At 44.1% G+C, this 17121-nt stretch overlaps 1 protein-coding gene across 2 annotated transcripts; it reads left to right on the top strand.

The window, feature by feature from the left end:
- Nucleotides 1-1085: 1085 nt before the first annotated feature.
- gmeb1 (glucocorticoid modulatory element binding protein 1) lies at nucleotides 1086-9206 on the top strand. 2 transcript variants are annotated; one of them, XM_079176501.1, is made up of 10 exons: nucleotides 1086-1172; nucleotides 2050-2242; nucleotides 2522-2574; nucleotides 2693-2808; nucleotides 3516-3619; nucleotides 4161-4309; nucleotides 4644-4769; nucleotides 4886-5023; nucleotides 5337-5459; nucleotides 6815-9206. In XM_079176501.1, the coding sequence occupies exons 2-10, from the start codon at nucleotides 2115-2117 to the stop codon at nucleotides 7678-7680; spliced, it is 1803 nt and encodes a 600-aa protein (XP_079032627.1). In that variant the 5' UTR covers nucleotides 1086-1172; nucleotides 2050-2114; the 3' UTR covers nucleotides 7681-9206. The 2 variants fall into 2 exon arrangements, with proteins under 2 accessions (XP_079032627.1, XP_079032626.1); XM_079176500.1 differs by having other exon boundaries at nucleotides 5322-5459.
- The last annotated feature ends 7915 nt before the right edge of the window (nucleotides 9207-17121 follow it).

Genomic DNA, 17121 nt, shown 5'->3' with positions numbered 1-17121 from the left:
AAATAAGTAAGTATTGACTACATATTTCCTCTGATAATAGTTTGTCTGCATGGGTAGTATAAAACCCACCATAAAGCACCCGTACAAAGAGGTAACATCCCAGTTATTTGACCCCTGAGTGAGGTACATGTTACCACTGGTGACTAGGTGGGATGTTCAAAGGAATCGTTAAAAAGGGCTTCTGCCATGTTTGGTACAGGAGGGGTGGGGATAACCACCCCTTCTGCGGAATCGCCATCAAGAGATTTCGGAAGCATAATTTTTAACCCAGGGGCTGCTAGTGATCACATGTCCTGGCGCCCCGTTCTAATATGTTCAAAAGCAAAACATTTAATTTAGCTATATAAAGTTCCTACTACAGTCGAGAACAAATGTCGATCTACTAGTACAAGTTTCAGTGTTTCCCATGTTAAGCAGGTGTGCGATCACCTGGCTATGTGATGTTGTCAATTCTTTAAAAAACGGGCAACTTTATGTTAATTTACACATGTCCATCGGTTGGGGTTAGGATCCACGTTTATGACCGTTGAATCTATAACACCAAGTATTCAAAATGTCAAACAATTCAAATACAACGCTTCAGACAACACTTCACCACAACACTACTGCAGAATAGACACAATCCACGAGCTACAGCTTAATAAACAACACATATATAAACAGAAGGTGCCACTACACGTGAATTACTCTGCACTCTCTATTTAACAAAGATATTTTAGTCATTTAAATGAGTTTATAGTTGATTTTTTGTCGCGGTTTACAAGAGCGTGATAAACAAGGCGAGCGCTGTTCTGCAGGAAGTCAAGCTTATATCTGCCGAAGTGCGCATGCGCGTCAGCTCTCCTCAATCTAGGGCTGCGTTTCTCTCCATAAAAACGGTAAGGACACGCTATTTTATTGCTATGCGATTGTAGAATATACATGGCTGTAAATTATTAGCCGATTTTCACGACGCTAGCGGTGGTTTTAACCGGGTGTTTTGGGGTGTTTTTACGCCAGCCAGCCAAGGCTCTCCGCGCACAGAATGGAGGGGCAACGCCGCCGCCGTGCCGTTGTTTGCTGTACGTGCCGCCGCACAGGGAGACGTCATTTTGAGGGGGAGCGGAGAGTTAAAATGCAGAGTTACGAAGGGACGTACGGTTCAGAGACAAGCGGCACGTAACCGTCACACTGTAAATGCAAACGCTTTACCCGTCTCGGACCGTATAGTTCGCAGTATTGTCCATGTTGCCCACATATTAAGTTACGCCCTTTGCTGTTGTTAGCCGTAATGGCTACCGAGCCTAGTGTGACTATAGCTGTGTGGGTCTCCACAGCATAAAGCAGTCCTCTGCCCACGGCGGTCGTGATAAACCCATTTAACTTTTGGGGGGAAATAGGAGTTCGTTTATGTGCAACAAAAGGGATGAAATGAGCTGAAGTGTAACTGAATGGCCTGCTAAAGCCCGCGTCAGTTAGCATCGCCCTAAATCACGCAAAACTGCGGGTTTTTATTCCCAAATGCGCGAGCCAAAGATCCACACATTAAACGTGACCGTTACATTTTGTTCCAAACATTTTGACAGCTTTAAAAAAAAAAAAAAAAAGTGTGACTGCATCCTCAATTTGCATGAATAATAATTTATATAATAAGCTAATGTAAGTTAGTATTGCTAAATGCGAAACGTTATTAAAACCAATAGCTCAATGTTTTGTAGAAATTAAGAGTATATAAAGTAATGTAGACTGATATTAATTAATTCATCCATTTTTATGTATTGATCATGTTCTTCAAGCGGTTGTTAAGTTAACATTAAAATGACATATTTTTAAATAACGTTTGGTTTATTGTTTTCTTCATCCTCAGAAAGCTGTTTCATATGTTTCATTTAAACTGCCCTAAATATGTTACATACATGTAAACAAAGTGCACACAAGTTCAGTTAACTAGTTATCTTAATGCTAAGCTATTAAAACAACATTTTAGGTTCTGGTATCCAGCAATGTCGCGGTGCAACTTGTGCTATGTTTCTATATTTGAAAGATATTCATCCGTATTTTTTTTTCCAGATGAACAAACTCCTGGATAGCTGTTGTATGAAAGCAGCCTCCATCTGTAATCTACTCTGAGTGTGATGGCGACCACCGACGAGGTCACGGTGTCCATAGCGGAGGTGGTGATGGTGAAGGCCGACGGCGAAGGAGACCCCGATGACCCTAATAAGACTCAGGTCATCCTCCAGCTCCAGCCGATCGCCACCGGGTACGTACCGAAGCTGTTACAGACTCATTCCAGATATCGAGCATGCTCAACACCTGGACCTGTCGGGCAGTCTGTCAGGGAGCTACAGCCAATGGGAGCGCAAAACACGGGTTGAGGGGATGCCTGTAACAACTGGAACTTTACTGTATGCGTTGCATTTGCAACCAAAGTTGTTGTTGCAGCTTGGATATTGGATGTTTGCATGAATACACATAACATATACACTAAGTAGATGTACATAAAAGACCTATATTTTACCGAGAACTGTTTTCTTTGCAGGGATGAATCTGCTGAAACAGACGCAGCCGTCATGACCGTTGAAACACATTCAGGTAAAAGAGACTGAATAATATTTGGACATCTTGGAAAAGATTTAGTGATGCTTACGTTTCCCCACCAGCAGGTTTAAACGCTGTGTGTGTGTGTGTGTGTGTCTTTTCATTCTTTCAGAACAAGTTGATGGAGATGATGTTGAAATTGGCTGTCCCATAACATGTGGCGACAGTAAAGCGGTGCTGCTAGTGAAGAAATTCGTTTGCCCGGGAATCAATGTGAAATGTGTGAAGGTGGGTATTCATCTTCTTTGAAGCAAAATGGCAACTGCATCAGTGCTCTTTAAAAGATCATCCATATGCTTTTATATTTGGGTCACAAGGGCTCTAATGTTAACACGCTTCATGGTGAAGAAGACTGGAACAAATGATTGTGTTACCAAACATTACTGTACATGCGTAGCTAAAAGGCAACTAGGTCATTCAATAGTCATTCACACAGCAGGAAATACACATGTACTACATCTAGTCCCAGAATAGCAACACCCAACTTCCTATTTCTTCTCTCTTTCAGCGTGTAAGCGATCACATTTACAAGTGTGTGTATGCTTACAACGGCTGATTGAGTTTGACATCCTGAACAATGTAATATGACGAATGTTCTGTTTTTTTTTACCTTTTTTGCTAATCTTTTCCAAACATAGTGTTATGAAATAGTTTGAATTAAAACAGGTGCTTGCTATTGTCAATCGTAGCCGGTCAGGCTGAACCCGTAATGAGCAGCTAAGCAACAACGAATGAAATATCAAGCAAACCCCCCGAGGCTCACAGAAGAAACGCGTAACAGCGGTGAGAAATCATTCAGGCCGCTGTCGGCATCACAAAGAAAACTGTACGTTTAGACTGTAAAAGCTGAGGCAGCAGCCAAGACAACACATAACAAAAAAAAAGTTGTACATCAGTTGCACTCAATATGTTCTTTGTATTCCTCTCTCCACTAGTATGAAGACCAGCTGATCAGCCCGAAGCAGTTTGTGCACATTTCTGGAAAAGCCACTCTGAAAGACTGGAAGAGAGCCATCAGGATGGGTGGAATCATGCTAAGGTGAGGGGACTTGTCTGTGGATTCGTGAGCCAAAAGCCATGTTTCAATATTCTGGTTGGTTGCACACGACACAACATTATAATTCATTACGGCCTGCTTGCCGAACCCTTACAGAAGTTCTTTGGCTGATGTAGCGAGCAGAGATTGTGACTCATACATCTTGAATAAATATCCGAAACGACGAGTGTATTCTGTGCGACTTTGTACGAGTGAATTCACTCGACGACAGTCCATCACGTCTGAGCTGTAAATGGAATTAAATATCACCTTGGCCTTTGATTAAATTCAGAAGTAATATGAAAGGTGTTGCTGGAAGTGACGAACCCACGGAGAATTATCATCAAGATGAAAGTAGAATAATTGTACGGTTTGAGAGACACCACGCCTCCAACGACAAAACGTGTGTGCGTGATGCAGCTCAGAGAGGGAAAACATATGTATGTAACAAATGTTGGGACATTATTCATATTTTGGCAGTACTGATGGGACCTCTTCTACTTCACTAACTGTTTGAAACCCTTCATGATTTGTGCTCTTCCAGAAAGATGATGGATTCCGGTCAGCTGGACTTCTACCAGCACAGCACACTGTGCACCAACACATGCCGCAGCACCAAGTTTGACCTTTTAATCAACAACACGCGGTTCCCCCCTGACGGCTCCGGACTCACCACGCCCACATCCTCTCAAGGTGAGAACACAGTCCTGGCTTTACCAATACTTCATTTCAGTTTTGTGCAAGATGACTCATAGTATAAGAGTAAATAAAAAAAGATCTGTTGAAAGCAAAAACACATTTATTTCTTAAGCAGATTTAGACTGCAATGAAGTCCTAAATGATGAGGTATCTTGTGATTCTTCTATTATTATGACTGATGGGAGACATGCAGCACTCTTAAACCAGCTTGAGGATATACTTCCTCCTGTCAGACTGACTTCCTTTCCTTTTGACACATTCATCACAGCTACCTGCACCACTACGACCTTTTTTTTTTTAAAGTGCGCTTTTTTTGTGTAAATTGCAGCTCAGGTGGTCCTGGGTAATGGCGGGACAGTGGGCGAGGACAGAGCAGAGGTTCTGAGCGGGAAGATGGACTGGATTTCCAGCTCGCTGGAGGCTGCAGAGAAGAAGGAAACGAACGAGATCTCAGGTCACAAAGAGCACACTTCCACACAATTCATTCCACAATAAAACACGCGTAAACGCACGTAAACACGGAGCACACCGGTGACTGAGACCTGCGTGTGTTGTCTGTTGTATCCACAGAGGACACGCTGAACTTCTGGAAGGGCATCGCTGATGTGGGTTTGCTGGGGGAAGTGGTGACCAACATCAGTACAGAGCTGGTGGAGCTGCTGAACGGCGTGCAGCAGCGCAGGGAGCCCCCTGGCCTACAGGACACAGGTACGGAACAACGCTAATTCGTACTGGCTGCTGGGATAGCGTCACCCAAACAGACCATATGTAGGACTCAAGGCTCGCCCGAAGGCGTGCGAACGAGCAACGAGCGGAAAGAATGAGCAAATTCAGCTGCGGTCGGATGAAAAAACAAACCAACATCAGAAAGCTTTTAGAAGGGCCACTGTTGGTTTTTGTGTAACAATTCTTAATGTACTAACAGTACTTAATGATTCATTGTTTACAAGAGCTGAATTTGTTCCTCCTTTCTGACCCTTTTGATTGATTGCCGCACTGATCCCAGATTCCTGTCTGGTAGAGGTGGCGGTGCTCAGCAACCTCGCCCAGGTGTTCGGCCTGCTCGACTCCGTCAAGAACACGCTGGAGAGGAGGAGGCAGCAGACGGACCCCAGCCAGGAGCAAGTCCTCAGCACGCTCACCAGTGAGTACAGAAACAGGGTTCCTCTTCAGGAGCTGCCACAGGGACCATGCAAAAGACAATACAGCTGCTAAGCTTGTTTACATGGCTAATAAGAAAAGAATACTCCACTAATATTCCTGTTTGCATGCAGCTCTGCATGCTCCGATTAACATCAAAATGCCCCTATTACTTAAATTTCCAACTGCAGAACATGTTGCTCCAGTGGTGTACCCCCCCGTCGTAGGTTTTGCAAAATTGTGTTCTTCAAGTTATACTTTTTACGGCCATAAACCATAAACAGGCAAGCGGCCACGTGCGCATGTAAAGGCAGTCACTGATTCTCTTGTTATGCGTGTTCTTTAGTCAGCTGTCCAATGTTTGGCCGATGTGTCTGTTGGACGTTTTCTGTACAAACGGACACATCAATTTCTAATTGACGGTGGTCATTGTCTATTCAGCCTGTTTGAGTCTGTGGAATGAAACTGGTTTATGCACCAAAGGAAATGAATGATAAAACCAGCTTCACTGTGTAATCGAGGCAGAGAGAGGAGGTGGGATGAGGTACATTTAGCATGCACACCTTCTATCAACACTAATTAGACTAATGACTGTCAATCACAGGTGAGCGTGGTATTCCCTCTCCTTCTTCTTGGTGTGAAGAAACGATGCCAATCTGTTTAAAAACTCAGCATCTGAAGCAGGCAATAAGGATGAGACATTTTAATAATACATTGAAGTACAATTTAAATGATAATGAGTATTTCTGACTGCTTGTTCTGAAAGCATAAAGTCCATTCATTGCCTTGGATTGGCAAGAATCATCAGTCGAATCATCAGTACAGAAGATTAACAACTGCCTTACAAACTAGAGAACGTCTTGTGTGTGTGTGTGTGTCCCCCGCCTTCCAGCGCCCTTCGATCTCAACTTACATCTGTAAAGTTTCGTGACTGCCTCTTGCACAGTTGCGATGCTATCGCGGTCACAATATCTATCCACATAGTACTTCAAACCGCTTCTGTTGTAGTTCCTGATACAGTGAGTGTCTCCAGGACCACATTTTGCCTTGATGAAATACCTGCTTATTTGATTTAAACGTTGAAATGGCCTGAAATCATTCTTAAAAGAATACAAAATACAACCGTTGGGATGCAGAATGCACGCAACCGATCGCATGATCCCTCCAGCAGAGATATTAAAAAAGAACAGATTTGAATTGAGTCAATGTTGTGTATGTTTTGAGATTGGACTTGACATTTTGCTGGCTTGGGCTTGCCCACCATCTCTGAAAGATATTGCTATCGAATATCCATATTAAGACGTGCAGAGTCTAGTTTTAGAAAAGAATGAGTAACTTTGTGTTATGTGCTCTGCGTAGACCTGGAGGTGCAGTTGGAAGAGCAGCAGAAGCAGCAGCAGGTGCGAGCTCTCCTTTCCTACCCGCAGCCTGCCAAAAACAAAACTCCCACCAAGCGCCCGACCAAACGACCTCGTCTCCAGAGGCCCGCCTCCACAACCACCCTCCTGACCTCCACCATCAACCAGCAGGCGGCCATGCAGCCCCAGCAGTTCACCGTTCTCTCCCCCATCTCGCTGTCCTCTGTGGGTCAGCCGTTCACCATGGCGGGCCTGCCCATGGCCTCCCTGGGCCAGTCGTCCAACACGGTCACCCTGCTCCCCGCCGGCTCGCAGCTCTTCACCCGCTACATGGTGACCGGAGACGGAAAGGCGGACACCATCACCTTGCACCCGTCCTCGGGCCTCACACTGGTGGGCACCACCACCATGCAAGACTCCAGCCAGTTGGGCACGGTGGTGAGCCCCGTAGAGCTGCTGCACCTGAGCCAGCAGGCCGTCGGCTCAGAGATGGTGCCCTTAGAAGGCCAGGTGGTGGACGGCACCATGCTGGTGCAGCAGGAGGTGATGCAGGAGGTGATGCAGGGCGAGGTGGAGACCAGCCAGGAGCACACGGTCATCGAGATCAACCCGGCTCCGATGGAGCAGGCGGTAGGAGTGATGGAGCTGCAGCTGACCGGGGAGTCGGGCGGAGATGGGGCCACCATGATGGTCCAGAGCGGGGTGGAGGTGACGATGGCTGCAGGGGGGGAGGAGACGCAGTGCCAAATGCAGGAGGTGCAGACTGGGGGGGTGCAGGGGCTGCAGTTGGACGCCAGCGGACAGTTGTCAGGTGTACAGATAGTGGTGATAGAAGAAAATACTCAGGAAGAAAATAAGGTCCAATGAGACACGCCTCCTATTTTATCCAGCAGAGCAGGTATGGACTCGTACTGAGCTGTCACAGACTTGTGAATCTGTAAATACACAGAATTTTCAAAATACACAATTTGCCTTGGCCTAAGACCAAGCTCTAGGGGTAGCCATCTTTTCCTTTTTTGGTGTGTGTGTGTGTGCGTGTGTGTGTGTGTGTGTGTGTGTGTGTGTATGTACAATGCTCCTTTCAACTTGTTTTTTATTGAAACAAAGGGGCACCACAACAAAGAGCATACTGCTTCTGTTTGATATGTATTTAAAGTATGATTCTGGTTTATTACAACTCGGGTCAAATATTTTTATTCATGGCTTTAATTTCTAGCTGAAACAATAATGTCGTACTCACCCAAGTTAGATTCATGGGAATGTGTCAATATTTTTAAACAGAGGTGAGATGGTGCGAACACAAGAATCAGACCGAGTTAGCCCCCAATTTGATTTGTGGGTGTTGTGCTCCTATTACTGTTCCTACCAACGAGCTAACGTGAAATAAACAAAATCATTGAGAGCTTAAAGAGGTGTACAGTGATGTCTAACCTTCAGTTTGGCCTCCCCTATGTGGTCAATATAAAGACAAACATTGGGAGCCCCCTGGTTGAGCTCCCTAAACCGTTGCCCTGTTTACAACCGGTCTGATCGTCCGACTGCTTCTGTTTCTTGCGACATCTGATGGCGCTTGTATTCCCACATCTCATCAAAACCAACAACAAACAACAATGGCCAAAAAAATACCTGAGTTGTAATTTTCCTGGAATTATCCTTCAAGCCTCCCCGAACAACCTGAAGACGAGAGAATGCACTGCGGCAGTAAAGTCCACGTACAGGGCTTTAATGGTGCCCATGATTTGCCAGTTCACACTCTGTTTCACCGGCTCGGCAGCAGCGGGGGCGGCATGTCCCGGCCCTCTGCTGTAGAGCAGACTTATTACCAGTAACAGTGTTGGTGTCACTCGAGGCTGGGATTGATTGCACTGTTGTGTCGTAATGTCGCATCCCAGCTGTATTGTTTTTGCACAGCGTGACGTCCTTTAAGGGCTACAGGAGGATGTTTGCAACAATGCCTGCTCTGAACATTTCTTTAGAATGTGTTTTTTTTTTTTTTTTTTTTTGTATGTTAAATGGTAACAGACTGAACTCCTCTCACTGGAAACACATCGCTTATGCACTTATTCTCTCAGTGGTTTCTTACTGCCTGATTTCATTTACAAGCTCCGTATAATATGGATTCTTTTCTTCATTGTGATCATCCGTTTTGGCTTTATCTCAGTATGATTGATAGTGTGAGCTACTGGGCTGATTGTTTAAGTCAATATATGAAAAAACAACGTATATACAGATATATACTTAATGTCAAACTTGGTATGCCTGTATTTTACACTTGTAAAGTAGTGCCATATTTATTAGTTCCCAAACTGAAGACATGAGCCTCTCTGCTTAAGGTGCAAACATGGATTAATTTATGCTCACATCAACAAAAACCTATTCGACACTTGTCCATTTCCAATAATTTAATTTAACAAATGAGGGTATTTGCATACTGACTTTGTAATGTGTTTTAATATCAGATTAAAACAGGAAAAACGAATGTGAGTGTGTTGTGTCAGTGTTTCTCCACCAGAGGGCGCTGTGTGCTCACTCCACCACGGGCTCAAACTGGAGACGAGGGCTACAGGTGCAGTAATAGATGGTGGAAACACTCTGCTGCTGTAATCTCTGATTTCTCCACGCGTCAGGTTTATTGCAGTATACGCTGTAATCTGCACCGTCATGGGGTGCTGTCCCGTGATGGGCAGCCCTGTCTGGAGGCTGAGCCGTGCTGACGGGGCACCAGGGCCTGCTGGTTATTACATGTCCCTCTTCTTGTAGCCCCTAATACCCACAGACAGGCTGTATGATGGGGGGGGGGGGAAGGCGAGAGAAATTTGGTTATACAAGCACAAAAAGAAAAACCGGGCACACATACACAAACCAGAGGGCTGAAATAGACACCCAGATGAACTGATTGTAGGTGTGTTGAGCACAAAGGGGAAACATCCCGACATCAGCAGCTGAATGGGAAGCCGCTGGGGGCCAGGTGAGGGCTAAGAGATTGAGGAACTGAGCCGCAGGGGTCATTGCGCGGTGCAGGGGGGATGTGGGGATATGCTGTCCGAGTAAATTACAGAGGTGGGCCATGGGGGGGGCTGGGGATTGGTTTTTCCTCGCATGTTGTGCACAGGACAAAGCAAACAGGAGCAGTCGAACCATTTGTTCCATGTCCGAAACGTCTCAGAGACTCCTGAGGGGTGGGAAAGCTGTGAAAAGAGAGGCCGACACGGCTGACATCCTGCCAGTATCGCCTCGGATGTGGCAGGTTTGGCTGAGAACGGAGACACAATGCGTGACATCTGGTAGTCGGTGTATCTTACATGAAGGGCTGCTTGGAACTCTTATCTTTAGCATCGCAGGAGGAAAACAGGCTCATAAACAAGCTCTGTCATCACACTCGAGGAGATTAAAAACCAGCCGCTTGACATAATAGTTAGGCGACAGACACGGGGATAAGTAAGTGTTTCGGCTGGTTTTAAATGGTGGCCTTTAATCATTTATAAGCCTGCTTATTTATTCTATACATGCTGACTGTAAACTATAGCCTGCTAATGATCTGGGATTGTTAAACCCATCATTACGAGGCATTATAGGGCTGCCACCCTTTTTCAAGATTGATCAAATTAAAACTAAGATGTCCTTCGTTCAAAATGAACTTGAACAAAACTCTTATCTATGCATAGTGAGTCTTCGAGGCAGCGTTGTCTCATAAGCATGCGTGGTGGCCAACTGTGGTGAGTTTTTCGTTATATATAGTTTTCCTTTCGGTGCTGCATGCCTGGCATCTGCTCCTCTCTTGTGCCGTGCATCACATTTTTGATGCGTTTTTTTTTTTAGATGCACATAAATTAAGCTCGTCAATGTCACACTTGGTCCAGAGTTCCGGTCAAATCAAGAACGGCTGAACTACTTTACCGCGTGCATTCTGTTTGCAGAGGAAACGTTGATGCTGTCGGTATTTAATTACGCTGAACTATATCATTAAAGGTCACTAGCTATGTCATTTGTCTGCTGTTCTGCCCAATTAAAAAATGGAACAGGTCATTTTTTATTTTTATTTCCATGTTTGAACATATGTAAACATTTTGAATAAAAAGTGATAGCCAGTACCAATCTCTTTCTGTTGATGATACTCAGATGCTAACCAGTATTTTTTGGCCACTTGAGGGCAGCAGAACAAGATGAAAACAAACATGACATATAATCAACTAATAGCGTTTTAGTAAAGAGGGCTTGCAAAACAATGAATACAACTTTCTGAGCACCAAAACCCCCTCAAAATGACTTTTATAATCAGAATGTGATCCATTTGGTCTAATAATAATTGGAAAGTCTTAAAAATTCATCTGATTAAATTATATTAGTGGGAGTAAGTCTGCCGACAGCCAGGCTCTGTAATGCTAACGTGCACACCCTGACAATGCTAATGTAGATGCTAATTGCATATCATCGGATGTGGACTGTTGATCAGCTAAAACAAGCAATCAGAGGGCGTCGCACCCGACTTTAGGAACTTGCTCTAACATTTTATAGAACCCATTAGTTGAACAATTACTTTCAAATAAAGATTGATAATAATTATTAGTAGCAGCTGTAATTTAAACCATAGGAAAAACAACTGTGGATTGTAACCCAGGCCCTTTATAGTGAATGAGCAGCTCTTTAAAACTTAACTAAGCACGATTTAAAGCTTTCTTATTAGTCTTAAGTGCCAATTATAGAGAAGCAGTGGCGGCTGGAGCGGCTGCCAATAGATTTCATAGGCCATCTTCACTTCTACTTTTACTCCCTGTGGTATACAGTGAACTGATGTAACATTACACCATTTCCAGGTAACAAAATACAGATAGCAATTCCTCACTGCCTCTCGGGGTTGCTAGATCCCAGGGTTGCTCTGTGCAGCTGTAGGGCAGGGCGGGGCAGGTGTCAGTGGAATTTGTAGAGTAAAAACCGTTGCCACTTTCAAGTAGAAAAACAAGCCTAAAGCCCCTCTAGTGGCCCCAAGAGGGTGAAATGTTCCTCACGCCTTACAGGTAAAAAATATACTGGATCCCGCTATTCTCAGAGCCTTGTCGGTAGTGGATCTTAATGTAAATGTGAAAGGGTAATTCTGGTTCATTACAACTTGGGTGTGTTGTTATTCGTATCCGCTATGATGACACTGAACTCATCAAAATCATTTCTGAGATTTAAGGACATGCTGACATTGGTAAAAACAAGAGTTCAACAGGAAAAATACAGACACAGGGATATCGTACAGATCTTAAGCAAGTCAAGAATGTATCCACGTTATCTCAACCACTTCATTTGGAGGGGAAAGTGACATGAAAAAAAACAACAAAATAAATAAATAATCCCTAAATGCACAACAAAAACCTGGCTCAGCTTTTGCCCTGGAACAATGCAGCATGTTAATTTTGCCCCTTGACTTTGATTTAATTTGAGTCTTTGGCCGAAAACATGTATTTGTTTGCTGGGTGAATGTGTTGCCACGTCTTTAACTTATCCTCATCTGCTTTTTGTTGCAATGGCCTTCAGTAGTTTGTTCATCCGACCATTGTCTGTCTTTCACGCTATTGTTTAGTTGTTATTCGTTAATGAAAAATGTAATACGTTTTGTCATCAAAGGTTACTTTTAATGGAGTTAGTTTGTTGTTGTTTTTTTGTCGTGAAAACATGTAGAACGAATATTTAACGAAATGAACACTGATACAACATCATCTGCATTGACCAATCAGAGAGAATTTTGGTACATTGCTTGTCACAAGAGTTGTAAAATCCATCATAGTAAAATAACTGTTCAGAATCTTTTCATTTGATAAGCCTTCAAACTCATGGACCTGTCTGTTCTTCCTGGACTGTATTTCAACGTCTCACTAGTACTGAAACCATATCATTCTGTTGTCAGTCTGTTTGGCAGTTTTCATATTAAACTTAAAGTGATGTGGGAATTGAATAACAATAGCTGAATCTGAAACATAAAGATGTATTTCATCAAATGCCAATGTACATTTGAGCGAGGACCGACAGTTTCATTCTGACACCAGAACTACTGACACAAGAAGCTGAGCTGGTGGTGGGCTGTTAATCCAAACTACTGCATCATCCCGAACGCTCCTCTCAGTCTTGCTTGAAGGGATTTCTGACTCTGAGGACTGCTGTGTTTACTGTTCAGACAAAGAGGATTGTCGACCCTGTCTGGTTTTCTTTTTTCTTTTTCTTTTGGGAAAGTGAGGCTGTGAAGGGAACTAATACAACTCGCAGCCTGTGCCACCCCATCTCCTCTCTCTGCCAGCCTTGTTGGCGCACGCCAGCAGCAGAAGGTGCGACTTTCCTGTCCGAGCGTTGACAAGCAGACAGGGAAGGGAGCGCCCTGTGAGCGGTGACGGGAGCCCGGCTGATGGACATAGGTGTTAACCCCGTCGTCGGGCAGGGGGGAGATAGTGGCGTGGTTTGTTTACACACACTGAGGCCGGACTGTCACCTTGTCTGTCAGGCAAGCATCCTATCTGCCTCCTCTTATCTCGCCTGCGAGACAACCTACTCTCTTCTAGAGACCCGCTGCAGCTCCACATCACCATAAATCATCTCCCTCAGCCATACCATTGTTGCTATTTTATTTATAATTTTTTTCCTTTCACACCTCAAGATATGCTCTTTCTCTGTCCTCAGCTGGCTTCCACTGAAGACGCACTCTCTCTTCTGTACTGCTCGAGAGTGACCCTGTGTCCCAATACGCCTGTGAGGCACTGAAGTGAATACATTTCCATTAAAACCTCTTTGTGAGATGAAAACTGATCACGACGATACTTGGGTCATAAGCGTCTTTTTGGCCCTTTATTAGGAAATGTGCAGCCTTAAACCATGTTTTAAATGTCATTTCGCTGTTAAATTGTGCTGATCGTTAATCTTTATGAAGTATTTAGACTGTTTAAATGGTGTGTGTCTCACATCAGCAAAGTGGAGAACTGAAGTTTGAAATGTGGCTTTTTTTTTTTCTCCACAAAATAAACCGATGCAGAAATGCACTTACAAATACAACAGGCAGGTTAAAATGAATTAAAATAAAGCCCCGGCACACCGGGGTAAATGGAGCGCACACTGAGCCAGAAGAGTTTAAAGAGCCCGAGGACATGAAGAGGCAGTGTGGATGTGCTCTTGTGGTGATGGACAGTTATTCTGGATATACATTTCAAGGACTGAGTGGGCGACACCAACAGAGAGAGAGAGAAGTCCCAGGAGCTGAACATTTTCATAAATTGATGGCTGCTATCGTAGGAAGTCTAAGTGGAGAAACAAATTGATGAGAAGGGAGGATGAGGATGTCGTAAAGAGCCAAGGCTTGTCTGTCTCTTATTCTCTCGTTAAAATGAAGGAGATAAAATGTTATCAAGCGCAGAGTGGGACTTCCTATTTAGAATTAAATAAGACGAATCTGTGAGCGCCGCGGTGTCAGACAGATAAGATGTAAACAGCAGATAGGGAGCAGAGGAGAAGAAGAGTTGCTGGCGAGGTCGTGGCGTAGTGGCCAGTTGTAGGAGCTGTAAATGCTCAATGAGTGCAGTGTCTGTATGCGAGTGTGTATTTTTGTACACATGGTTTTTGCACTGGATGCCCATAAATTACTAGCAGCGTATAGTAGGAGGCTGTTGATTGAAAAACATCTCTGAGCATGAACAAAGTGAGTGCAAGACAGACAGAGCTGTATATCTTGTCAAGTGACAGAGAAAGAAAAATCAATTTTATATCTCTTCTTAAACGAGAAGTGAAACTGTATTGATTGTCGTTGGTAAAAGTGGGGCACTGAAACAGTTCAGAGTAGAGAACAGAAAGAAAAGACGAGAGGGACGTCTAGCAGGTGTAATGTTTAGTACCATCCAGGTGTTCATCATCTTAGTTTAGCATGTTAGCATGCTAACATTTGCTAATTAGTGCTAAACACACGTCGGCACAATGTTTTCGGACGAGTGTAAATTGGCGCTATAGAAAAGTCAGGGAATCACATCATTAACTGTTAGAATATTTCAGTCTCTGACTTGTCCGTGCATGCCGATTTTAGCTATAGTTAGCTAGCAACATGCGTACGTCGCTAGTGTGCTATGTTTCTGTGAAAGCTTAGACTCTGACTTATCTCAAGACTTACTGGAGCCTCAGTTATTTTTGTCATTTCCCTTAAGAACCCTCTCCTTTTCTTCTCCATGAATTGATGTCATAACATCTCAGAAATCAAACAACAGGTAAAAAGTCAAAGACCCACTGGACAAGCAACATCATACAGCTTTTGTAGTAGATTCATAAGCACCAGAGCTGTTTTAAATGTAAATAAAAACCCAAGAGCAATAGTCTTGCAGGTGGGATGTTTCTCTTCCTCATAATCTTCTCATCATCTTCATGTTTTTATAAACTCCCAGACTTCCTTCGCATGTCACGTCGAAAGCAAGACAGGTGCGTCCGTCAAGGCCTGATGGAAGCGAGTGTCAATGTCAATCATTTGACGGAGGCGAGAGGTGTGAAACGATGTGCTGTTTCAAGTGGAAAAGACATGATTTGATGTGATGTGTGATGTTTGAGCACCATGGGCGTAGATCACAAAATGGGGTCGCAGTCGAGAATTCTTGCCACTCTTTAATTTGGCGAAACTTTGGTATTGGAAATGGTTATCAATGGAAAACCCTCATCTCACACAGAGCATGAACAGATAAAATACCAAATGTCTCCTGAACAATAATGAGAGGAAGTACCAGGGTGAGCTGGACTTGACCAACCATCGCTAACCTGCCTCAACTCACGACTGAACTTTCACCTTTGTACTCCAGAAACTCTTGCTGTCTGGCCCATTTTAGGGAGAGAGGGTGTGATCGACCCATTACACAGGAAGTCATTTTGATTGTTTAAAACTCCTACAAGGAACTTTTGTTTTGTGTTGATTTTCGCATTCCCTTCGGAAAGTGGTAGCGTTTGCGAGTCCCTTTAGACAGTCGGCTCCGCGCAGTCCTGGTTGGTTTTGCCTTCCTTCCCTCCAGCGAGCCCAGCAATATGGCCTATAGGCGTTCAGCAGCATGGTGTCGGTTTTGGCTCCGGAGCTTTGCCTAGCTGTTGGCCGGAGATGCTGCTCAGATCTTGGTCTGTCCGCGGCGGGCTGCTTGCTGATGGAGGCCCCGCTGGGGTCTGTAGGAGTTTGTGGTGAACCTGCAGGATCTCACCCGGTGCCATCGTTAATAATGTAACGATATAAATATAAAGAATATCGAAATGTCCAATCTTCTTTCATGTAATGCAGCCAGTGCATTCATTTAGAAACGGTGAACAGACAGTTTAACAGGAACTTTTTAGTAGGTGTCCATTATCAAGAAGTAATGGACACCCTGCAGCCAATCCGAATTGAGTATTCCGCTGGTGTAAAAGGCATTACGGTTTAAATGTGTTGTAAAACTTTCAACAGTTGTATTCCTTTTTGTCTTCTCTTTGTCAAACAATATTTAGAGCACGTGAATTATAAAGCATATATTTAGTGTCCGTGACTCCAGATAGTTTTCATGAAAATAAACAGTGATCTTGATGTTCTGTTGGTGTACAGACCACCCTTTAAAAGGTCACAGTCCGAATTTGTGGCCAGCTTATTTAGATAATGCTGAGCGATTTAATATTGTGTGGGCAGAAATTATTTTTAAAAATTCCAATGGTAAAAACAAATGTGAATACATTGGGGTTATATAAAATACCCTCAACACACACACACACACACACACTACCACAAGGGACTGCTATTTTTAGTTATGCCATTCGATCAACCTGGCTGGCCACTATAATGAGGCGAGGGAGATGGAGACTGGTTCCTTTCACAGGTCAGCGGACTGACAAAGCCCAGTGTCCTGGTCTGGAACTGGGGATCTGTCGGCTTGCCGTGGGTTTGTCTGGGCTGCGTTTGCCTCTATGGGAGTGATCTGTATTCACCTCCATCGTGCTGGGGCCCGCTTCTGTTTAATATGGGACCGCTGTAGCCTCCCCGCCATCACCTGGCGCTGCAGAGTTCATTCTCAGTGTGTGTTTTTATCAGCACCCCTAGGGGGATATGTAATTGCTCAGTGCTGATGAGAACAGCCCCAGCTCAAAGTACCATCTCATACCGCAATTACACCCATGGAAGTACAGGGGGAAAAAATGGTGAAAATAAAGAAACTAGCTGGTGCAGCGGGGCAGGTGAAAGTCTACGGCCTTACCTCCACCTGCTGAGACGAGCCGGGGCTGATAGAGGACTAAAAGTCGGCCATCTCCTTGGGGATAATCATTTTTAATCTGTTAATGCTCCGTCTGTGGATGATTGAG

Source organism: Pholis gunnellus (assembly GCF_910591455.1).
Source record: "Pholis gunnellus genome assembly, chromosome: 16".
Classification (NCBI taxonomy): domain Eukaryota; kingdom Metazoa; phylum Chordata; class Actinopteri; order Perciformes; family Pholidae; genus Pholis; species Pholis gunnellus.
The sequence above is the reverse complement of the archived record's forward strand: the minus strand, read 5'-3'. Positions and strand labels throughout refer to the sequence as shown.